At 41.1% G+C, this 26,304-nt stretch overlaps 1 protein-coding gene across 1 annotated transcript in view; it reads right to left on the reverse strand.

Moving 5' to 3' along the window:
- LOC108715046 (copine-9) overlaps positions 1-26,304 on the reverse strand; it is a 216,969-nt gene that overhangs the window by 156,212 nt on the left and 34,453 nt on the right. The window contains exons 3-4 of the mRNA XM_041561758.1: positions 24,934-24,974; positions 17,746-17,792 (exon numbers count right to left, since the gene is read on the reverse strand). Of these exons, the coding sequence (XP_041417692.1) occupies positions 17,746-17,792; positions 24,934-24,974 (88 nt within the window). The remainder of the gene's footprint in view (positions 1-17,745; positions 17,793-24,933; positions 24,975-26,304) is intronic.

Here is a 26,304-nt window from a genome sequence, read left to right on the forward strand (position 1 = left end):
AATGAGGAAGCGGAGATGGATAGCTCTGCATCCAACCTTGTGAGAATGGGGTCTTTCATGCTGTCATGCCTGTTGAAGGACCCCCGTATCAAGAGGCTTAAGGAGAAGGACCTGTACTGGGTCGCAACGCTACTAGACCCTCGGTACAAGCATAAAGTGTCAGAAATGTTACCAACATACCACAAGTCCGAAAAGATGCGGCATTTACAAACCAGCCTGCAAAACATGTTGTACAATGCTTTTAAGGGTGATGTCACTTCAGGAACTCATCAACATTCCAGGGGCAGAGGTGCCAGTAATCCTGCCACGAGCACACCTGCAAGGACAAAGCCCTTTGGCCAGTCTGTAACGTCAGACATGCAAATGTTTTTCTGTCCAAGGCAGCGCCACAACCCTTCTGGATCCACCCTCAAAGAACGCCTCGACCGGCAGGTAGCGGACTACCTGGCATTAACTGCAGATATCGACACTCTGAGGAGCGATGAACCCCTGGACTACTGGGTGCGCAGGCTTGATCTGTGGCCAGAGCTGTCACAATTTGCCATGAACCTCTTGTCTTGCCCAGCCTCAAGTGTGCTCTCAGAAAGGACCTTCAGTGCAGCAGGAGGGATTGTAACTGAGAAGAGAACTCGCCTAGGTCACAAAAGTGTCGATTACCTGACCTTTATTAAAATGAATGAGGGGTGGATCTCGGAGGGTTACTGCACGCCGGAAGACTTGTTCTGACTTCTATGCAGCTGTCCTTCTCTTCAAGCCTCATGACTCCACACACAGCTGTCCTTTAGCGTCCTCCTCCTCCCTCCGCCACCGTTACAAACTAGGGTGCAAACCCTACTGGTTTAATTTTTTCTGGCCTCTGTGCTTCAGTGGCTGCAACCAAAAAAACTGGGCAAACAATGTCTACAAGGTCAACGTATGGCAAAAAATGACTATTTTCAGCATTTATATGGCATATTTTTTCTGGCAACTGTGCTTCAGTGGCTGCATCCAAAAAAATGCATATTTTCTGCATTTATATGGCATAATTTTTCTGGCCTCTGTGCTTCAGTGGCTGCAACCAAAAAAATGCATATTTTCTGCATTTATATGGCATAATTTTTCTGGCCTCTGTGCTTCAGTGGCTGCAACCAAAAAAATTTATATTTTCAGCATTTATATGGCATAATTTTTCTGGCAACTGTGCTTCAGTGGCTGCGACCAAAAAAATGACTATTTTCAGCATTTATATGGCATATTTTTTCTGGCCTCTGTGCTTCAGTGGCTGCGGCCAAAAAAACTGGGCAAACAATGCCTACAAGGTCAACGACGTTGACCTTGTAGGCATTGTTTGCCCAGTTTTTTTGGCCGCAGCCACTGAAGCACAGAGGCCAGAAAAAATATGCCATATAAATGCTGAAAATAGTCATTTTTTGCCATACGTTGACTCAACGTATATGGCAAAAAATGACTATTTTCAGCATTTATATGGCATATTTTTTCTGGCAACTGTGCTTCAGTGGCTGCGACCAAAAAAATGCATATTTTCTGCATTTATATGGCATAATTTTTCTGGCCTCTGTGCTTCAGTGGCTGCAACCAAAAAAATTTATATTTTCAGCATTTATATGGCATAATTTTTCTGTCAACTGTGCTTCAGTGGCTGCGACCAAAAAAATTCATGTTTTCTGCATTTATATGGCATAATTTTTCTGGCCTCTGTGCTTCAGTGGCTGCAACCAAAAAAGTTTATATTTTCAGCATTTATATGGCATAATTTTTCTGTCAACTGTGCTTCAGTGGCTGCGACCAAAAAAATGCATATTTTCTGCATTTATATGGCATAATTTTTCTGGCCTCTGTGCTTCAGTGGCTGCAACCAAAAAAATTTATATTTTCAGCATTTATATGGCATAATTTTTCTGGCAACTGTGCTTCAGTGGCTGCGTCCAAAAAAACTGGGCAAACAATGTCTACAAGGTCAACGTATGGCGAAAAATGACTATTTTCAGCATTTATATGGCATATTTTTTCTGGCAACTGTGCTTCAGTGGCTGCGTCCAAAAAAACTGGGCAAACAATGCCTACAAGGTCAACGTATGGCAGTTGTTTAAAGAGAACAGTAGATTACTAGCCAGCAAAGCTACCTAAGCTAAAATGTCCCTCAAATCCCTGCAGACTTCTGTCCCTCCAATACAGAGCAGTATCAAGCAGATTACTAGCCAGCAAACTTACTATCATCTGTCCCTGAAATCACTAACAGCTCTCCCCCTACACTATCTCTTCCAAGCACACACAGGCAGATTTTCAGATACATTTTTGCCCTTGATCCCCCTCTGGCATGCCACTGTCCAGGTCGTTGCACCCTTTAAACAACTTTAAAATCATTTTTCTGGCCAGAAATGTCTTTTCTAGATGTTAAAGTTCGCCTTCCCATTGAAGTCTATGGGGTTCGCAAACCGTTCGCGAACCGCTCGCGTTTTTGCGCAAGTTCGCGAACTTTTTTTCCGACGTTCGCTACATCCCTACAACACACTCACAGGATCAGACTCACTGCATCACATAAAGTGTGATCAGTGCAGGACTTTTGCCTTAAAAAGAACACTTAGAAATAAAAAGCATTAGCATAGTGGACGGTGAGAATGGGAAATCACCACTAGAAAAGAGAGTGCTGTTTCAAATGACAAGTAACCATGAAAGTATAGTATCTAGTAAAGGTATGAGTAAGTATGATAACAAATCCTCCTTGTATACTAAACAAGGTGCATAACTGATTTTGAACTAGTGTTTGGGTTGTGTGTAACTTTATTTGGATCCCCTAAAAAAATGGTTAAAAAGCTGTTAAACCCCGCAAGTTGGTTTAAGACCATATTCTCTCCTGAGAGAGAAGCACCTCTTTGGTGACACCCCCGTCAACATTGTAGCATCCAACTAGTGTCACAAAGAACTGCACACAGGCCATCTGGCAAAGGCATAAATAATAGAGACAGCTAGAATATTGTCTCAGCAATCCCACTCTATGTCACTGTCAGACATCAAAGTTTTTATCCCTGTTAAATATTAATTGCCCAAAACAAAGTCAGAATAGGCTGAGCTCATGATTTATGATGGGATGCAAAAAGAAAAATGGAATAATCGATCTTCCCTTTAATGGGCAGTTAAGATGAAATATAGCGTTGTACAGACTGTTCTCTGGGGATACTGAGCCTTTTAATATTTAGGGTTAACCTCAATGTCTTATCTCTAATAAAAGTTACATTCTGATATAGCTATGTACTGCATCTCATCATGTATAATACATTTTAATAGACAGACAATTACTGTAAAACTTTGCTTTTCCTAGAGCAGAGTATTCTAAACCATGGGGATAACTCTGCTTGAGGACCCAAAGGAGTGGATGGACGGATAATGGAAATAATTCATTCTTATAGATGTTGGAAGCCCAGCCCAAAGGACACTTAAGAGTGGTCATTTAGAAAGTGCAGTGCAGAATGCAAGGTGCAAAAAACAGGAGCAATTGCACATCTTCTGCACTTTGCTTTGCCCTGCACATTGTCACAGGTCCCTGAATTGTAAGGCAGTGGTATATTCAGAGGCAAGGGGAGACATGTAAGTATCCCCTACCTCCTTTCCTGTTCCTTAACTTACATGTCATTCATATGCACAAGCCTTCCATAGGTCAGAGTTGATTTGAACCCCCTAACACAGTTCTAAATGAGCACTAAGAGGCATACTTTTCTGCCCCATGGTGCTCTAGCACTGGGCGTTCACATTTGCTGCAAATTGTGGAAATTACCTGACACAGAAAACAATATTTATGGAAGGAAAAACACCTGTACCAGAGGTGTCGGGTAGCTTCCAACAATGCTAATTGGAGGCTAATACATGCTGCAGAAAAACCCACCTTGTGTACAAGTATTACCTTATTGTATGCAAAGAACAATCCTCCTCTATTTGTTTTTATACATTTAAGTGTGAGCTCTTCTGGCGACATAAAAATCCCTTGAACAGGCCTGGATTGTGGAACTCATGGTGGTCCTAGATGCAGTACATGGTTGATGCCACTTGTTAAATCATACAGTTATACATATATATCTGTACAAGGGAAATATTATATAGAATTCTTTCTATATACAGTGGTGGATTAATGAGCTGTGTGGCCCCTAGGTTACATCCACAGCCCCCCCCCTTCTAGGCTACTGCTGGGTCCAGATGTGTGCAGATCCAGGCATGCATGCACACAAGCTCTCTATAGCGAGTAGGGTTTGGCACACGCCAGTGACGTCTCCGGATCTGCATGTATCTTGGCACATGTATGAGTCTTTCCTGTCTTCTTATCTCAGCAGGTGCGCCCAACTGGACCCAGCAGCACAAAGAAAAATAAATATCTTAAGAAAATAGAAACAATAATTGAAAAAAAACATACATGGGCCCTTAATCACAATGAGCCTCTAGGCTGTATCCTAGGAGAGCCTGTGCATTAAGGTGGGCAACACACGCACCAATTTTGTAGTACAAAACAAATTTCTGTACGATATTTGCTGTGTGTATGGTGGCAGACAACCGGCTGAAGACTTGGCTGGTCGATCGGCCCAAGTGGAACATTTTTATTGGGCGGATTTGCAGGCACCCGAACATCGGCTGCTGTTAGTGCTGAATCATAAGGTAGAATTCTTTTGTTTCTATCTGTATATTTGACGATTCAGCTCTACATGTGTGTTGAAACAAACGATCTTTTTTGGAAACATCTTTTCCAGGAAAGATTGGAATTCTTACATCTATGACCACCTTTAATATACAAATGTTCATCTATTTTCCTCACGGTTTTACTCATTACCTTCTTGAAGTCCTTTAACTAAACACAAGCAAGTTTATGCCTCTGCCATTACCTTCTAATCAATTTACTTATGTAACTACAGTGTGCCTCTCTGTGGTACTGTGCCACTCTATGGTATAACCCAGTTGAAGCAATTCAGCTTGCTTGCAAATAACACACTACACTCATCATAAATATTAAACACCTTTTTGTGATAATGTGCCTTTCTGTGGTACAGGACCACTCTTTGATAATGTGCCTCTCAGTGATAATGTGCCTCTCTATGGTACAGGGCCTCTCTTTGATAATGTGCCTCTCTATGGTACAGGACCTCTCTTTGATAATGTGCCTCTCAGTGATAATGTGCCTCTCTATGGTACAGGGCCTCTCTTTGATAATGTGCCTCTCTATGGTACAGGGCCTCTCTGTGATAATGTGCCTCTCTGTGATAATGTGCGTCTCTGTGGTACAGGGCCTCTCTTTGATTATGTGCCTCTCTATGATAATGTGCCTCTCTTTGGTACTGTGCCTCTTTTTGGTAGTCATAACAAATCCTTCTCTAGGGAGAATACAGGCAGGATACTTTCTGCCATGTTTGCTAGTGCAAGTGGGAACTATGCCTCTGTACCAAGAACAATTAGTCTGCCTACTGCCCTTAAACTCTGAACTTAAAGCATGAATCTCTGTTAAGCGAGTCTGATGTGGGAATACAATACAAATAATGAACTTGTGTTTTCAGTGTTGCTTTCTCTTTATTTATTTTGGCCCTGTTTCTCTCTAATCCTCATCCAGATTGTAAATCCGCTCCCTACCCATCTGTTTGTCTGTATCTAGTCTCTCGTCTGCCTCCAGTGATTAGATCTGAATCCCGGCATATAAATTACAATCATCAAACTGCCGCTCTCTGTCTTTGTCTCGTCGCCCTAAATCTTCGTACATATGAAAAACAACTCCAATTGCTCATTCTATTAAATAACGTTTAATTAGCAGATATTGGAACCATCAATCTCCCTAAATGAAATCGGTGCAAAAGAACATCGTTAAAAATCCTATTTACTTTTCTTTTGTTTAAGTCCTTAATATGATGTAGTTGATAAATATTTAGGGCCTGCGTGTTTTATTGATCAGGCTTTCAAACTGCTGCATTATTCAATGGTATGCCGTATCTTACAGCTGTAATGTTCAAATAACTGGGACTGAAAGGCTTTGTCTTTCTCCTGCAGCCTTTACACACAGGTCAGATGCTAACAGTTCAGGTCAGAGGGGTCTATAGGGGAAGCCTGAAATCTTAATCAGATTGCTGGATGTGATTGGATCTGAATGCACATGAGTCACATGTTTCACAGGAAGGAAACCGCTCCATTCAAGCAGAAAAAAACAGACAGTAAATTTGAAACTGAGTAATAAAACAATACGTCCCCTAAGATGTTATGAATTATTGGCTAAAACACATAAAACCCAGCCTGGGGAACAGAGGGGCCCAAACTGTGGGGTCTACTTCCCCTATAAATGTAAATTATTCCCCCCAGCCCAGCCAGTCTCATACCTGTGGCCTGGAAACGTTGGTGGGTGGGTGGGCCGGGGTTGTATCAATGTATGCTGGGCCCCTTTGAAGATTTTTTTTGGGGGGGGGATGCCATCCACATTAATTGCCCCACTCATAAAACCTTTTCCAAAATGCTTTTATATTTTAATAACAACAAGAAAAAAACGCTTTAATGGTACAAGAAAACAATAAAAAATAAGTTGCCAAGTACACAAAATTAAATAAATATTTTATATTAGTCGTATGCAACAAATAATATCCATGCCATACATTTATATATTTCCTAATTCTCTTATAAGTACGTGTATGGTTATATAACTATTTATACAGTTATGAGATTTATTTTCTGGAATACTTGGGACCCGGGGCTTTCCATAAGGTGTTTTACCATCATTTGGATCACCGAACCATAAAATCAGATAATAGATTCCATACCTGTACAGAGATATTAAATAGTCATATGATAAGGTTTGAGAACCCCTCTTAATTCTTTGGAGTTTTATCATTGGCTGAGCTTTCAAAGTAGCAACTTCCTTTTAATATATAACATGCCTTATGGAAACAGTAGTATTTCAGCAGTGACATAAAGTTTATTGGATTCTTAACAGAAAATATGCAATATACATAATAACAAAATTATACAGGTGCATAAATATATATTACACTAATACTTTTGAGCCTCCTTTTGCAAATGTAACAGCCTCTAGATGCCTCCTATAGCCTTTGATGAGTGTCCATACAAAATCTCTCCAGTTCAGTTAAATTTGATGGCTGCCGAGCATGGACAGTCTGCTTCAAATCATCCCATAGATTTTCCATGATATTCAAGTCGGGGGTCTGTGACGGCCATTCCAGAATATTGTACTTATCCCTCTGCATAAATGTCATTGTAGATTTTAAAGTGTGTTAAGGGTCATTGTTAGGGATGGGTGAATTTTTTCGCCTTGTTTCGCCGCAGAAATGACTCCCATAGACTTGTATGGCTTTGTGCGACACCCATAGAGTTTAATGGGCGTCGGCGACATTTCGGTGTCTGCGACTTTTTGGTGAAGCGAAACGGGTCAAATTCGCCCATCCCTAGTCATTGTCTTGTTGGAATATCCAACCCCTGCGTAACTTCAACTTTGTGACTGATGCTTGAACATTATCCTGAAGAATTTGTTGATATTGGGTTGAATTCATCCGACCCTCCACTGTGGGGCTAGTTCAGTAGTCCCTAAACTAGCCCCACAGCCCCACAGCATGATGGAACCTCCACCAAATCTGACAGTAGGAAGCAGGTGTTTTTCTTGGAATGCGGTGTTCTTCTTCCGCCTTGCAAAGCGCTTTTTGTTATGACCAAATAACTAAATATTTGTCTCATCAGTCCAAAGCCCTTGTTCCAAAATGCCTGTGGCTTGTCTAAATGAGCTTTTGCATACAACAAGTGACTCTGTGTTTGTGGCTTGAGTGCAGAAAGGGCTTCTTTCTCATCCCCCTGCCGTACAGATGTTCTTTGTGCAAATTGCGCTGAATTGTAGAACGATGTACAGATACACCATCTGCAGCAAGATGTTCTTGCAGGTCTTTGGAGGTGATCTTTGGGTTGTCTGTAACCATTCTCACAATCCTCCCCATATGCCGCTCCTCTATTTTTCTTGGCCTGCCAGACCTGAGTTTTACAGCAACTGTGCCTGTGGCCATCCATTTCCAAATGACAGTTTAAACCTCTGAGATAGCTTTTTGTAGCCTTCACCTAAACCAGGATACTGAACAATCTTTGTTTTCAAATCTTTTGAAAATTGCTGATGATGTCACTCTTCAGAGGAGAGTCAAACAGAAGCACAACTTGCAATTGGTCACCTTAAATACCTTTTCTCATGATTGGACACACCTGCCTATGAAGTATAAGGCTTAACAGGCTAATCCAATCAATTTGGTGTTGCCAGTAATCAGTATTGAGGAGTTACATGCATTCAAAGTAGCAAAGGTTACCCAAATTTCTACACAGACAGTTTTTCACATTTGATTTAATTGTATACAACTGAATACTGCTTCACTAAAAATCTGTAGTACTGGGATGTACTGTTCCTGGGAAATGAAAGACATATCACTGTTATCTTTTTTGTGGAGTACATTATTATGCAGGCTGAGAGGGTTTCCCATGTTGTGAATGATTACCAAATGGGAATAGGCTTGAGTGACTGATTATGACACATGAATAATATGAGGTGAGAACCTTGCCTCACAACATTTCCCTACAAGTTACCAGAGTGGTAAAAAGCCGCTCCAAGTAATTTTAAGAGCTGAAATTCTGAGTTAAATAAACGTAAATTCTGTTCTTGTAGTGCAAGAGAGTGCTATTGCGCTCTCTGCACTAGTGATGTGGCCCCCCTGGACTTGCTCCAATGGAGGATACAGTAAGATGGGCGGGGAGGAGGGTGGCATTATAGGAGCCACCTAAGACCAAATTGCCCCTGGATGCTGTCTTCTGTGCTATACCCCAAACAGTCCATTCTGGCAACCCATTAAGAGGACTGCATTACCCCCAGCCCAGCAGACAGATAGAGCCTGTATGTACTGTACAGGGCAGGACAGGCATTGACGCAAGGGATGGTGCAGTGACATAAGGGAGCTGCACAATGATGTAAGGCAGTGATCCCCGTAAGGGGACAGTACAACAACATAAAAGGGCAGGTTGTTGGACAAAGATAAAACAGATAGGGACAGGTTCTGGCAGAGAATGGTTGCCTAAAACAGTAGGATTTGTGTTGGATCAGGGCTAAAGTTTGCAGGGCAAGTTTGGATCAAATCTGCAATACTTGACCTGGCCTAGGCTGTTTTTTTTCTGGCTAGGCCAATGAATTACTGGCTGTGGGGGGGAACCCAACCCACACAACAGGATCTTCTAAATTTAAGCCATGTAGGAATGCTCTGGTAATGCTGGGAAGAACTGAGGGAGATTTAGAAAGAAAAAAAAATTACCATGTCCGTTTTGTGGCCGCACCCCCTAATTACCATGTTCATTTTACGAAATTTGGCAGGTTATGAAAGTTTGAACACATTTCTGTGGTTTTTAATGTGTTATTACGGTTTTGCTAATGAAGGTGAATTGCCCTTTAAGCTGCAAGCCCCAGTTTCCCTAAGAGACCTGCTTATCTTAAATTGTTGCAATAGTTTCCCTAATTGTAACAAAAGTATCCGAGTGCACCTGCCACATATTCTGGGCTCTCTGCCAAAACCCAATTAAGTTTTAGAATCTTTTTCTGGCTGTTCAGCACATGAGATCAGAGCCGGGCGCTGGTTAAGCGTGTGCATGCACAAGTTGACGCCAGCGCATGCACGTATTAACGCCGGTGCATATGAGCAGAAGCGTCAATCGGCGTGCGCACAATCATCAGTCGGCGTGCAGGAAGACGGGGAGCGAGGGGACCGGACATGGGGTAGGCGACAGAGCAGGTACGTGCCTGGCGCCCCCCCCAGCTTTGCGCCCTAGACACGTGCCTACTCTGCCTACCCCTAGTTCCGGCCCTGCATGAGATCAAAGAGAAAGTCGGTACATTTCAGTAACAATCCGGGACTGCAGGTTGAGCTGTCAAAATCAGGTCTGTACGGCGAAAAACAGGACAGTTGGGAGGTATGAATCCCGGCCTACTTTGCAGGCCATACTAACTGGATTGTGATGTTTGATAGAAGCATGTCAGTATAACTTTCCTCTCATTATTTGACTAATTCTGTATTTTTAAGCAGGCATAAGTTCTATTTATTCTTCTGTAATGAGACAGCACAAGGGCACAGCTTATTGTTTTGCAGAGAGCATTCCTTCTCTACATACAGTATTTACATTGTACAGATGTGTGCAGCATAAACCATACATAAAAGCTCCAAACACAAGTGCAATTTGCAAATTGGTGCACAATGTTGTGTGAGCTTAAACACAGGCACTGGTGCCTATAGTAAATGTGGCTGAAAACAGACACAAATCACTTGTGTTTGGAGGTTGTACAAACCCTCCCTATGCTGATCCAGATTTAACTTCCCAGGTTCTAATCCTCTCTGACCTATAAAACAGCAATTGGATTTCTTGTTTGATCCATAAATATTGCATTTATTCAGTGACTACATATGCCCTCATTACATAAAAGCCATCCATATGTGAGTCTAAAATATGAACAGAGAATAAATGTCTCCCTCCTTTCCTAGCCCATTGGCAGAAAAAACTATAATTACTCCTACAGTTAAATTCCCTGGCCAGGCAGAATCCAAAATGGATCCCCAAGCATGTCTTTCTACAACACGAAAATATGGCTTTTAGGAAGTTATTTATCAAAGATTTTATTAATTTTTTTTTTAACTCAAATGTACTCACAACACGAATGGGAGGTTATTCATGAAAATTTTTGAACGTCTAACATTTGATTGAATAGGAACGATATGAAAATTCAAATTGAATTTGAATTTAATTCAAATCGAGTTTTCCTCCAACAAAAACGTTAGTGTCAGGAAGGCAATTAACATCTTCAAATGGTTCAACGGACCTCTTGCCATTGACTTGTACATGAACTCGATAGGTTTTAGGTGGCAAAGTATCTAATTAGAACTGTTTCCAGGGTCAAGGTGTTATAAATCTCACTTTTGAATTCAAAGTTGAGTTGGTGGTTTTAAATTCAAAAATTGTGAATTTTGACCAAAAAAAAAAATGTTAATTTGAACCTTAAGGGGCACATTTACTAAGGGTCGAATATCGAGGGTTAATAAACCCTCAAATTCGACCCTCGAAGTAAAATCCTACGGATTCGAATATCGAATTCGAAGGATTTACCGCACATCCTACAGAGACAGTACTTCAACTATCAAATGGTCGAATAGTCAAACAATTTTTAGTTCGAATCGTTCGAGTCGAAGTCGTAGTCAAAAGTCGTAGTAGCCTATTCAGTGGTTGAAGTACCCAAAAAAATACTTAGATTACTTCGACTTCTTCACTCGAGCTTAGTAAATGTGCCCCTAAATGTAAACAAGTGTATTGCAGCAAGTTTTCCTCTATAATTAACCTCAATTTAACCTCAAGTAACTAAAGTGTCATTTAAAGGGATTCTGTCAAGGGAAAACATGTTTTTTTCCCAAAATTCATCAATTAATAGTGCTTCTCCAGCAGTATCTTGCATTGAAATATATAACTATTTATAGACTTAGATAAAAGTAGAAAAAAGGGCAACTTTTGATCAACTTTTGTCATTTTTAATCCAAATCTTGCCACTTGATCCACAGCTAGTTCCACTTGTTTTAATTTGGCCACCTCCAAAACTGTTCCATGTGTTGAAAAGACAGCCGGAGAGCCTTTTAAATCTTAATGTAGTTATATTAGAGCACAGTCATTTTTTTTTTTTTTGTAATTTCATTTATGATCCAAATGCAAATATTTTGGACACAGATCATCATGTTTTGACTCACAATGCAGTGTTTCCCCCCAGAATTCTAGTGCAAGTGTGGGTGCACAGTAAATTTAGTCCACTGCAACTTGCATGTGATGCACCAATATGGGTGCTAATTGCATCTGTTTAGATTAATTGCGTGCAAGGTTCCAGTTCACCATAACAAATTACGATATTGGCCTGTCTGTTCAAAGGGGGTCCAAGCCCCACTTTTTGGAAATGCCTGTATCCTGCTGCATTATATGCTATCACTTGCTGTTCATAAACAGAACATTTTGTATCACTGCCTTACCAGCAATGACATGGCTTGATAGCTTTGTGTGTTGGGTATAATATATCTCTGCAGCTGGCCAGGCTCTGCTTTGCTATATTAATATAAAGGGAAATCCCAGAAGGGAGGAAATCCCATCCAATAAATCCAGTTTACTGGTTGGTTATTCATAGTCACAAGCTTTAGGAAATGGAACCGCCACTGAGAAAAACAGAGAGACATACTCCGGAGCAGATGGCAGAGAGGACTACGCTCCATGTAATACACCAGCTTTGGAGAACAGACAGTAACAGGGATGTGCTTCCCCGGGTTCTCTGAAGTGCAGTATATTCCAACCAAATATTTCAGCTCCAAGCAAAAGGGTTCCTCTAATAAATCTCATTTTCTTTTAACTCTACGGAAACCAAAGAGCATAGCACATTTCTACGCAAGGCTGTTCAATGTCAAGGGGAAGTCAACCGTGAAATAATCTTTTAATGTGATGGAGACCACGGTGTTGTACAACACATGGGATAATTTTGAACCATCTGAAACACTGATTGGATATTGTTCAAACTGGCAACACTGGTTGATTGGGTTGATAACTGTTTATTAGCTTCAGCTGTTGGCCAACCACCATGTTGGGTGATAAATTTTAATGGGGACACAGTTGCACAATTCATTCCAGACCCTCCTACTGGGTTTTGTTCAAAGCCTCATACATTTTTCAGTGTTCAGGAATAACGAGGGCAAATCTTGAACCATGTAGAGCAGTGGTCCCCAACCAGTAGCTCGTGAGCAACATGTTGCTCCCCAACCCCTTGGATGTTGCTCCCAGTGGCCACAAAGCAGGTGATTATTTTTGAATTCCTGGCATGGAGGCAAGTTTTGGTTGCATAAAAACCAGGTGTACTGCCAAACAGAGACTATTGTAGGCTGCCAATCCACATAGAGGCTACCAATAGCCCTCCTATTGTACTACTTTCACCCATTCTTCTTACCCACAGCCTTATGTGGCAGTGCACCCCCAGGAGCTTATGCTTGTGTTGCTCCCCAACTCTTTTTACATCTGAATGTTGCTCACGGGTGAAAAAGGTTGGGGACCACTGATGTAGAGTAACCCATAGCAACCAATCAAGGAGGTTGCTATGGGTTACTAGACCCCAATTTTTTGAAGAACAGATTGACATGATGGCATATCACCCCTCCACATATAGCACAGCTGAAGGAATGAGGGTACCAAGGAGCAAGGAAATATTTTATGACACCTTAGAGGTCTCTGGTTTCTGGTAAACCTACGGAACATTTACCAACACAAGAACTGGCATGTATAAACTCAGTAGCCATATAAATTTATGAGCAGTAGAATTTTAGCCAGTGCTTTTGGGTGATCATAAGGGAAGTTGGGGCCTGCAAGTCTGAAACCCTTGTAAGGTGATTGTAGTACAATAGGAGGGCTATGGGCGGTCATAAGGGAAGTTGGGTCTAAAACCCTTATAAAGGGTACGATAAGTACGATAGGAAGGCTATGGAAGGTCACAAGAAAAGGTGGGCACAGCAGCCTGAAACCTTTGTTAGAAGAATGTAGAGCCAGCAACCACTGTACTGTATGAGGGTTGTAACACCATAGGAGGGCTATGGGTAAGAAGAATGGGTGAAAGATGGGTATTAGACAGCCTTAAACTCTCAGCACTAGGGGGGGTTACAAAATAATGTGGGCACAGCTAGCCTAAAACCCTTGTAAGGAGAGTGTATAACAAAAGGAAAGTTATGGGTTTTTCTAAAATAAGGTGGCCACAGCCAGCCTAAAAGTGGATTGTAGAACAATAGAAGGGGTTTAAAGAAAAGTTGGGCAGAGCCACCCTGAGACAAGATTTGCTTAATCATGACTTAAGTGTCAAATTGAATCACCAAAATCTTAACAGAATTTAAAGGAAAGCAAGAAAAGGAAAATAATTGTATGATTATTATTACATATTTCTAAAATGCCAATGTATCCCCCACCAGTGATATTTGTATCTGACAAAATAGGACATTGACCCTCAACTTGTGGCTTTGTAGCTAAATTACAATTCCCATCATCCTAACCACATTCACTAGTAAATCTTATCAAGCAGCCGCAAGCTGAGCATCCCTGACACGCACAATAGCTTTTAACCTTGAAGATCCAGAATCTCTGTGTTGCTGAAATAAATAAGTCCCATTTTCTAGTTCTACCTGTACAACCAATTAACAATAAATGAACCATAACTGTCCAATCAGAACGTATAAAACTCGTCCTCCTTGCAGTATATTTATATACGTTGATTTGAATGAAAAGAGATGGGAAAAGACAGCTAATTAATTGAATCAGGCTGGAGAGGAGTGAGGCAGATGAAATGCATCAATTTGGTTTGTGCCTGGCGTGACCGTTGTCAGATTTCCCAGTGGATGCTCCGCTCATCCTATTTCTACATCTTCAGCTCCAGTTCATTAGATCCTGTTATAGGCTTGGGGTATCTTGACCCATTTCCTAACCTGAGGCTGCTCTGAGATGCTTGTCCAGCTGTTATTCACTCCTCTAAGCAGCATAGTCACTAAGACTGAGCCAAAGACCAGCACCACCTAGACCTACCTCGCCTTTGCCAGGCCAAAAAAAAACACATAAAATCAGCATATAATGCGGCTGGAAATTAATACAGGCTTTTTTTAAACTGTGGGGCTGGTTCCTAGGATTGGGGCTGAGCAGAGATAAAGTGAGATTTGGGGAGAGTGACCCTTAGCTCTTCTACGTAGGTAGTCAAGGTTGAACTAATTTCAAAGTTAAAGGGATACTGTCATGGGAAAAAAAATTTTTTTCAAAATAAATCAGTTAATAGTGCTGCTCCAGCAGAATTCTGCACTGAAATCCATTTCTCAAAAGAGCAAACAGATTTTTTTATATTCAATTTTGAAATCCGACATGGGGCTAGACATATTGTCAATTTCCCAGCTGCCCCAAGTCATGTGACTAATAAACTTCAATCACTCTTTACTGCTGTACTGCAAGTTGGAGTGATATCACCCCCCTCCCTTTTTCCCCTCAGCAGCCAAACAAAAGAACAATGGGAAGGTAACCAGATAACAGCTCCCTAACACAAGATAACAGCTGCCTGGTAGATATAAGAACAGCACTCAATAGTAAAAACCCATGTCCCACTGAGACACATTCAGTTACATTGAGAAGGAAAAACAGCAGCCTGCCAGAAAGCATTTCTCTCCTAAAGTGCAGGCACAAGTCACATGACCGGGGGCAGCTGGGAAATTGACAAAATGTCTAGCCCCATGTCAGATTTCAAAATTGAATATAAAAAAGTCTGTTTGCTCTTTTGAGAATTGGATTTCAGTGCAGAATTCTGCTGGAGTAGCACTATTAACTGATGCGTTTTGAAAAAAACATGTTTTCCGATGACAGGATCCCTTTAAGGTGGATTTGTTGATGAACCCACATTAGATATTCTAGGGCTAAATGACAGCTTTTTTATATTTCCGCAGCCTTGGTATGAACTAAACAGGGACCCTGCACAAATGTTGGACCTCAAAGAGAGTAAATAAACAAAAACAGAAAAGGAAATCTATGAATATGAAGGTCATCATTAGCACCACAATAACATTTACTCTCAAACTGTTGAGTCTAGACCAATGATTGCAGCCAACACCCTTTTCAAAGTTTCAATCAGAGAAAGAAGTTTATTCAAGCACAGAATACAGAAGTCTTCGGTAGCTCGGCGAGAACTCTGCCCAAGTTGACCGTTACACATATATTTATCACATATCATATCAAAAGCATTGTCGTTACTTTGATTGGTTAAGGTATTCTGCGTCATAATGCTATGGATAACTTGGTATCTGGGCAGAAAGTTTGTAGCTGCCAGACTTAACTCCTAAGCTACTTCTGTTTCTTAATAACACTTCACCTAATTTATTAATAAATATCCTATTTCATTTGCTGCTGGCATGAGTTATTAGGTTCCGCATTTTAGCTGTTACATTTTGCAAGAAGCTGCATCTTATAGAAAAAAATATTGCTATATAAGAAAATATATGCTTTGCATGGGATTTATCAAAAGTAAAGGAATAAAAGGTGAATGGTCATATAGGCTACTCAGTAATTAAGACTCAACAAAACCTCTCAGCGTTGTCTTGTTCACCTTTGTTGATGCCCCTTTTGGCTAGTCATAAAAGCAGTCTTGGGTACAATGGATGGATTTATGTACACAATGAGCAAACTGATAATTACAATGGTACATTCAATACATTAGATAGCTTTAAGAAGGGGTTCCATTGCTTTTTAGCAAGTGAGGGAATACAGGGTTATGGAAGATAGCTCATAGTAGTACAAGTTTTTCAAAACACATCAGTTAATAGTGCTACTCCAGCAGAATCCAGCACTGGAATCCATTTCTCAAAAGAGCAAACAGATTTTTTTATATTCAATTTTGAAATCTGACATGGGGCTAGACATTTTGTCAATTTCCCAGCTGCCCCCAGTCATGTGACATGTGCCTGCACTTTAGGAGAGAAATGCTTTCTGGCAGGCTGCTGTTTTTCCTTCTCAATGTAACTGAATGTGTCTCAGTGAGACATGGGTTTTTACTATTGAGTGTTGTTCTTAGATCTACCAGGCAGCTGTTATCTTGTGTTAGGGAGCTGTTATCTGGTTACCTTCCCATTGTTCTTTTGTTTGGCTGCTGGAGGGGAAAAGGGAGGGGGGTGATATCACTCCAACTTGCAGTACAGCAGTAAAGAGTGATTGAAGTTTATCAGAGCACAAGTCACATGACTTGGGGCAGCTGGGAAATTGACAAAATGTCTAGCCCCATGTCATATTTCAAAATTGAATATAAAAAAATCTGTTTGCTCTTTTGAGAAATGGATTGCAGTGCAGAATTCTGCTGGAGCAGCACTATTAACTGGTTATTTTTGAAAAAAATGTTTTTTCCCATGACAGTATCCCTTTAAGGTTGAACTTGATGGAATTGTGTTGTTTTTTGAACTAACTAACTTATTTTGTTACTATGATCAGAAAGGCTGTAGACAACATTGAAGGCCTTTGGTCATTACTGGTATAGGGCTGCTGAACCCCTGGGCTGGTAAGTTCAGTATATAAACTACAGTATTTCTAGCCTTGCATTTTTTTTAGGCTTTTCCTTTATGTATAACCGCCTACATCTAGCATGACATGCTTTTAGATGAGCACCTAGTGAGAAAATATAGACCCATATTCCTGTGCCGTGGTGAGCCCTAATGCACCATTAAATCCTGCTCCAACTGAAACACAAATAATCCAAACATACAACGAAACGCCAGACTTTTCAGTCTGTAGAACAGGGGTGCCCAAAAAGTAGATTGGCATTCACCAGTAGACCTTTAGCTGTAGATTTCAAGACACTGTCAACAAACAGCTTGACTAAATTACCCTTCTGTTTCATTCTTTTTATTCAGATATTTATTCTGTTGAGGTTACATAAGAAAAAGTTTCTTCTTAAATAAGACAAATAATTAAATTCTAAAATATAGCAATATAACTTTTCCCATAATTTAATTTAATATTTAAGTAATATTTTCCATGGAACAGAATGCCAACAATGCTTTTATGGATGTAGATCATAATGGGGCAGCATCACTAAAATTGATTAGTAAAGTATAGGAATTCCGGCTGTAGAACAAATAAGCCCCTGTCTTTGTACAGAAATCATGAGCATTTATTAGAGGCTCGTTCTCTTACCTCTGTCCATTCCTTGTTGCCAACTCCTTGCACATACAGAACAACCACTGCAAAAGACAGAACATGTTTCAATAGGCAGCTAATATAAACACACACACTCAGAATATTCACCCGCTATGGAGCCCCGTAATCTCTTTATTTTCCAACACCCCCTTTAGAGATCACAGGATACAGATTTACAAATTCGCTGCTGCTAATCTCTTGCTTCATTTCTCTGTGTTTGTCTTTCTTCTTAAATTAAATACTTTGTCATTATAACACAACCAGTATTGCTCATAGCCTGGGTACTAGAAAGATGCAATGCAATACACTGACAGTTATTCAATATTTTGCTCATAGCACAGATGGATTAGGCAGAAGAGTCACGTACCTTGAGTGCAACTTAATGGGTGCTATAGGTGCATAAAGTAGTTGGAGAGCCAATATTGGCTATATATCAAGGCTATACTTCTATTGAAAGTTTACTTTGGGCAGACATGGGTGCTTAGTAAAGGTCAATGTTGCTGTAATTATACTGTATTTCTTTCTATAGGCTATGAGCAGATCCCTATCTGAACTGTGCTTATTACAGGAGAATACCTTTGCTGCTGTAATTTTATGGTACAGGTATAGAATTTATAATCCGGAAAGCTTGGGGCCTGGGGGTTTCCGAATCAGGGATCTTTCCGTAATTTGGATCTCCATACCTAAAGTCTGCTAAAAATCATGCAGACATGAAATAAACCGAATAGGATTGTTTTGTGACCAATAAGGACACTGCTTAGTTACCATTAAGTGCACAGCATTGTTTAATTATTACAGAGAAAAACGTTATTATATCAGGAAAATGGAATTATGTGCTGAAAACGGATGACCTTCTAGTAACAAGGAGCTTTTTACCTTGTATTTGATGGTAACTGCTGCATGAGCCCATACTGGTGGCAAAACAGTACAGTTGTTTTTATTTCATGTTTAAATGATAATTAGATCCAAATTATGGATAGATCGCTTATCTGGGAAAACCCAGGTCCCAAGCATTCCAGATAATAGATCTCATACCTGTAAGAGCTCCTTATGTTTAGTTAAACAGCTCAGTTAATTACGGGGTGGGGGGATATTAAGTATTATACCAAAATAATGCTCTATAACTGTTTTATCATTTACATTTTTTAATGAAATATATATTTTATTTAATGAATATATATATATATATATATATATATATATATATATATATATATATATTATTTTGCTCATGTTGAAAATAAAGTATATGCCTCTAAATTGTCCCTTTAATATTTACATTAGGGGTCCCCAACCTTTTTTACCCGTGAGCCACATTCAAATGTAAAAAGAGTTGGGGAGCAACACAAGCATGAAAAAGTCCCTTGGGGTGCCAAATATGGACTGTGATTGACTATTTGGTAGCCCCTATGTGGACTAGCAGTCTACAGGAGGCTCTACTTGGCACTATACTTAGTTTTTATGCAATTAAAACTTGCTTCCAAGTCTGGAATTCAAAAATAAGCCCCTGCTTTGAGGACACTGAGAGCAACATCCAAGGGGTTGGAGAGCAACATATTACTCACGAGCTACTGGTTGGGTAACGCTGCATTAAACAAATACATAATTAAAATTAAGAGGGCATGGTGGTCCTTTAAATGGCAATATTAAAATAATATCATATATCATGTCTATAGTATTTCATTTGGATTTTTGGATTTTAAACATTTTTTCTTCTACGTCCCTCCATGTCAGTACACATGGGGCATTGCCCCTCCCAGACCTGGAGGTAGGACCTATAACATAGCCAATCAAAATGAATCATGACCTATAAGACCACATGACCTCCTCCTCACCACAGTTATTTTTTGTCCTACTGGACAGGGTGGTAGGATCTCCCTCCTCACTTTTTATTTTTTGTTGAATTTTGAGAGAAATCAAACACAGTTTTTGTTTTTTGTTTTTCTTTTGCATTTGCATTTTCTTTTTGTTTATTTATTTATTTATTTTTTACCTCTGTGTAGACACAGAGGGATGATTCCCAGGTAATGGAGAAGATTTTACCTGATGCCTCAAGACGCATAATCTGTAAATTATCGCTTATTGGGAAGAAATGCAGGTGTGGGCATATCCATGGTCCTAGCCCTGTGCTAAAATAGCCCACCTGCTATATGCCCAGCGAGGCACAAGATTAAATCTAGTGCTTTTTGGGAAGAGACACAGTTGTGGGCTTCCCACATTATTACCTGTGAGCCTTTTGTTTTTTCTTCTGTATTTTTATTTATTTATTTATTTATTTTTGCTTATTTTTTACCTCTGTGTGGACACAGAGGGATGATTCCCAGGTAATGGAGAAGAATTTACCTGATGCCTCAAGACGCATAATCTGTAAATTATCGCTTATTGGGAAGAAGTGCAGGTGTGGGCATACCCATGGTCCTAGCCCTGTGCTAAAACAGCCCCCCTGCTATATGCCCAGTGAGGCACAAGATTCAATCTAGTGCTTTTTTGGGAACAGACACAGGTGTGGGCTTCCCACATTGTTACCTGTGAGCTTTTTGGACTCCCCTTTTCTTTTGAGTTATGTGAGACTTTACAGAACTCTACAGAACTTCTGCAAAAGGGCCGTGGGTATGTATATGGGCTAGTTATAACTGCCTGAAGCTGGTGAGTATGATTCTTCATTATCTACTGTGTGTAGTGCACTGGGAAGTCTGCATGCTAATTAGCTAATTATGTCCCTCAGCTGAGAGCTATTGGGGCTTTGGCTGGAGATTCCATCCAGCTAATTAGCCACTCTGATAAGGTGCAGGTGTGCCTTCGCCCCATTGCTATTGCTGTTTAATATTTTAAGCCTTGTATGGGTGACCCTGCATCCTCTGTGCAGACACAGAAGTTATATTGGCACCTCCAGGAAGGGCTAGAGGTTGCACTGCTCAAGCAGTATGGCACCTCCTTCCTTCTTATGAGTCTGCTCTTAACAAGCAGTGTTCCACCTGGATATTCCTGCTGACAAGCCTGAGCTATCTGGTAAGGTGCCTGTGTTCCCCTGACTTCTTGTTTTATCTGAAGTCTTATGTTGTGAGCTGGCGTCCTCTGTGCAAAATACAGTATTGGCTCTTGCTACACTTTAAGTACTGGCTGGTGAATCCCTCTGCCTAAGCAGTGTGGTACCTGAATCCAGAGATTTTGATTTCTCAGTATCCATTGTGTATTTGAAACATTAATTTCACTGGGAAGTCTACATGTTAATATGCTTAATATGTCCCTCAGCTGAAAGCTATCAGGGCTTTGGCTGGAGTTTCCATCAAGCTAACTAGTCACTATCTGGTAAGGTGCAGGTGTTCCTTTGGCCCATTTGCTATTGCTGTTTAATATTTTAAGTTTTGTATGGGTGAACCTGCATCCTCTTGGCTGACACAGTGGTTATATTGGCTCATGTGCTCAAGCAGTATGGCACCTCCTTCCTTTCTTATGAGTCTGCTCTTAACAAGCAGTGTTCCACTGGACTGGATATTCCTGCTGACAAGTCTGAGCTATCTGGTAAGCTGCCTGTGTTCCTTCTTATATTATATGAATGTCGTATGTTGTGAGCTGGAGTCCTCTGTGCAAAATGCAGTTACACAAGGTACTAAGTCTGCATGTTAATAAGCTAATTATGTCCCTCAGCTGAAAGCTATCCGGGTTCTAGCTGAAGTTTCCAACCTGCGGACTTTTCATTGCTATCAGGTAATGTGCAGATACTCCTCAGTTTGCTTCTGTTGTTTCTATTGTCCTCTGTGCAGACACAGAGGTTATATTTGCCTTTTATTACACTGGGTGCTTGCAGGGTTGGCTGGAGGCTTGCACTGCTGCAGCAGTATGGTAGCCCCTTCCTTACATTGAGTCTGCTCAGTGCTGTAACCTGATGTCATTGGGCCCCACAGCAAATTCATTTTAGGGCCCCTAACATATCCAGAGGTTGTGCTTTTTTACCAATACATATTGAAATTGCTCTTTATTTGGGCCTCATGGGTCCCTATACCTTTTGGGCCCACCTGCAGCCGCAGGGTCTGCTTCCTCTTTAGTTACGCCCCTGAGTCTGCTCCTTAGAAGCAGTCTGCCACCAAGGATCTGTCTGGATTATTCCTACTGTCTAGCGCATATTATCTGGTTAGGTGCCTCTATTCCTCTGACTTCTTGTATAGTTGTCATCTGAGGTCTTAGGTTGTGAGCCCGAGTTCTCTTCGCAGACACAGTAGGCAAGTGTGCTCTTATTACACCTGGTATTTCCAGGACTGGCTAGGGGTTTGTTCTGCTGTAGCAGCATTGTACCCCATTTTTTCCTATGATGTTTCCACACTTAACAGGCAGTGTTCCGAGTTATATGGTGTCTTTTTGTGTGATATAGGCCTTCTCTTAGATATTCTATTCCCATCTGGTGGCTTTTGTTGGGAGCTCAGTTGTAGTTATACTACATCTACTGAGTTTTTGTGACTGTAGGTTTCCCTTCTTTAATTGTTGGTAGATTAAAGGGCACTTACTGTTATGTCTATTGGCACCTTAACATGCTTGTAGTCTATGGCCCTTTGTGTGGCCTCGGGCATCTCGCCAGGGAGCTGGGTTTGTGTGGCCTCTGGCTTTCATTATGGCCCTTGGCTTGTGTTAGAGCCCTTGTTTTGGTCCATGGCTTTTTACCATGGTCCTCGGCTCCTGGGTCTGCTGGCCTTTTACAAGGGCCCTTGTTCTGCTGGCCTGTTGCATGAGCCTTTGGCTCATGTGGTCTTTTACCCTTGGCACATTTGTTTGGTTGTCCTTTTACCTGGGTTATTATGGCTGCGGGCCTGTTTTCATGGCCCTTAACTTAGGTGCTTGCTTGCCTTTTACCAGGGTTCTTGGGCTGTTGGCCTTTTCTGTGGCCCCTGGCTAAGGTGGCCGCTAGTTTTTATTATAGTCCTTGTGGGCTTGTGGCTGGCAGTCTTGGCTGTGACCTATGGTGCATAGGTCACCAGCCAGGCTGTGGCGGCTGATAGGCATGGTTACTATTCTTGCTGTGGCCCTTGGTGGGCATGTCTGTTTGCCTTGCGGCAATCCTTGTCAGGACAACAGCCATTGGTTTTGTCTTGTCTGCAATCCTTGCAGGTATGGTTCTGGTTACACCAGCAGTAGGCACGATTAACTATTTGGTTGGATCTAGCATGGGTTGTACCATCAGCTGGTGTTTGCTCTGAGTTTCACAGCCCATAGCTAATTGTGTTGCTGATTGGTATTCAGCAGCTGATGTTGGTCATATGTTGGCTTACAGCTAACCTTTCCTTCTGCCTTACATGCATTGTTTTTGGTCTTGTATGCCACTGCTTATTATCAATAAGGCTGGCTTGTGGACCAGGGTTTTGCAAGTTCAACAACTGACGTGCTCCGTTGTTGCATGTATGGAAATTGACTTTTGTGTCAGGTGCCAGTGCAGTTGGTTACCTTGTCCCTAAGGGTGGCATTCACAATAGCTGACTTATTTACTATTGCTTGTGTATTCGAATTCCACTCTGGTTTTTTGCAAACACTTCAGCTGACGGGCATCTTGGCCTGCTAGTGTGACAATGGCCTTGCACATCTATGTTGGAATACATAATAGCTGGCTGGTCCACCACTGGTTGCATGTATGGTGGCTGGCTCTCTGCCAGTGGATTGTGCATCATTGCTGGTTGGTACCAGTTTTTGTAGGCTATAAGCTTCTGGCATGCCTGATTTTGGATTGTGATCCCAGCTGTTGGCTGGTTCAGTAGCTTCTATGTTTGGTTCAGTTTTTGCATAAACTGTAGCATTGTGCAGCTTGAGCTGTAGTGGCCTCGGCTTTTGTGGGTGTTTTCTAGAACTGTAATTGGCTTGGGTCCCATTGCTTGCTTGTGTAGCAGTTGGCTGGGGCAACAGCATAGCTTACTGGTAGATGGCTTTAAGTCATATTGGTTGGTTCAGCAGCTTATCCTTGTGCTGTTGTATACTCAGTTTAGATTTGGTGGAGCTGCTGGGCTGTACCAGCATGGCTCTACAATGGTTACAATGATATGCTGATTTATGATAACCCAGAGTTGGTGTTCATTTAGTTAAGTCTTCATTAGGTATTATTAGCATGGAGTTAGTGGATCTTGGACTGATCTCTGGTGTAGAGGTGACTCCGGTCAGCACTGGTTTGAGCTGCTTCCATTAAGATGCAGGACCAGGCTAATGTGGGCCAAGTCTTTTTAGGGCCACTTGCTATTGCTGAGGATCGTGTATTTCTCCAGCACTGGTGATAGATGCATTCAAGTTGTGTTTAGTTTCTGATCTGATTGATTTCCTGGTGGTTTCTAGGGGGTTTTAGTTCTGAGATGGCCATTGCCATCATTCTGGTTTTGTCCTAGGCACCTTTTTTTGTTTTAACAGTTGCAGGATTTTTGTTCTTCCCCAGGTGGGGTTTTGTCAGATAACCATATTGCAGGTATCCCTCTAGTCACTGAGGGAACCTTTTTAAACAGAATATGTTTATTCTTAATCTGCAATGCTTGATCCTCAAGTACCGGTCTCTGTAATTTTGTGGTTGATTTTGTAGCTCTTGTTAATCGTTTACCATGTCCTAGGACATGTTCTTGTGCCTTTTATCTACCCTTTTCAGGAGATATACATTTATCAGCTCCCCTGTTGGATGGATGTGATGCTGGCCTTTTCTCAGGGCCTCCTTAGCATCAGTTTGGTTTTTGCATTATGTTGGTTATTCCCACCCCTTGTTTTCGGTGCATGGCTTGGTAGATCCCATGTGTACTGACATGGAGGGACGTAGAAGAAATAGAGAATTTTACTTACCTACTTGACGTAAATTCCTTTTCTTCTAGTCCCGACATGTCAGTACAGGGTTTCCCATCCCAACTTATTTATTTTTTGTTACTGTACTGCTATGGCAAAAGTATAACTGTGGTGAGGAGGAGGTCATGTGGTCTTATAGGTCATGATTCATTTTGATTGGCTATGTTATAGGTCCTACCTCCAGGTCTGGGAGGGGCAATGCCCCATGTGTACTGACATGTCGGGACTAGAAGAAAAGGAATTTACGTCAAGTAGGTAAGTAAAATTCTCTATTTATTAAAGCATGTCCCAGAAGTGGCAGAAGCCAGCACACTTTGATGTATTTATTTGTCTGTGAGGCTGAATATTCTTCAGATATTGCCATAAAGAACCCTGCAGGGTCAAACTCACCTGGGTCAGATTTGGAGAAGGTGTCCATATCCAGTAGACTCCTAGGGATACAAGAAAAGACAAACATGGATAAATAGAAAGAGGAGGCGATTCATTTCAATAACATATATTGACAATAATATATATTCAAATTTGTTCCTCCTTAGAGATAAAATATTCCCACTGCTTCTCTTTATGCCTAGGTTTATTGCTAGTCCCTATGAATTTAAAGAGCCTGACATGTCTGTCATTCAATTCTGCATCATGAAATCATGATTTTTATTTCTGGCATTTTGCAGGTTCCGGCTTTCTGCACTGCCGGTTCTCACTCTTGAAACAACATTGCAGAAATCAACCTTGCATGCTTCTGCTTTGCTACATTGTTTCAAAAGTCTTCGGGGCCCAGAAGAGAAAGCGTTGGGTGCTGCTTTCAATGGCAATTACATTTAGAAATAACTTTGAAAGTGCAGAAATTCTATAATTAATTTACATTGAGAATTTAAAAAAAAATGTAATTCCTTGTTTCATTTTGCGGTTAACCTCCCTTTTGAACTAAATGGGATGTTGCCATTTTTGGGGGGTCAAATTAGGGTTAAGATTCAGCTTGGTATTTGGCCAAATCTTTTGGAGAGGATTTGCTGCATCTAAAAGTTACACTTTTGGCACTTCTTATAAGAGCCCATGTTCTCAATTCTTCCTTGTTAGGGATGTAGCGAACGTCGGAAAAAAAGTTCGCGAACATATTCGCGAACTTGCGCAAAAACGCGAGCGGTTCGCGAACGGTTCGCGAACCCCATAGACTTCAATGGGAAGGCGAACTTTAACATCTAAAAAAAAAATTTCTGGCCAGAAAAATGATTTTAAAGTTGTTTAAAGGGTGCAACGACCTGGACAGTGGCATGCCAGAGGGGGATCAAGGGCAAAAATGTATCTGAAAAATCTGCCTGTGTGTGCTTGGAAGAGATAGTGTAGGGGGAGAGCTGTTAGTGATTTCAGGGACAGATGATAGTAAGTTTGCTGGCTAGTAATCTGCTTGATACTGCTCTGTATTGGAGGGACAGAAGTCTGCAGGGATTTGAGGGACATTTTAGCTTAGGTAGCTTTGCTGGCTAGTAATCTACTGTTCTCGTTAAACAACTGCCATACGTTGACCTTGTAGGCATTGTTTGCCCAGTTTTTTTGGACGCAGCCACTGAAGCACAGTTGCCAGAAAAAATATGCCATATAAATGCTGAAAATAGTCATTTTTCGCCATACGTTGACCTTGTAGACATTGTTGCCCAGTTTTTTGGTTGCAGCCACTGAAGCACAGTTGCCAGAAAAAATATGCCATATAAATGCTGAAAATAGTCATTTTTTGCCATACGTTGACCTTGTAGGCATTGTTTGCCC

The sequence above is a fragment of the Xenopus laevis genome, chromosome 4S (genome assembly GCF_017654675.1).
Source record: "Xenopus laevis strain J_2021 chromosome 4S, Xenopus_laevis_v10.1, whole genome shotgun sequence".
NCBI classification, from domain to species: Eukaryota; Metazoa; Chordata; class Amphibia; order Anura; family Pipidae; genus Xenopus; species Xenopus laevis.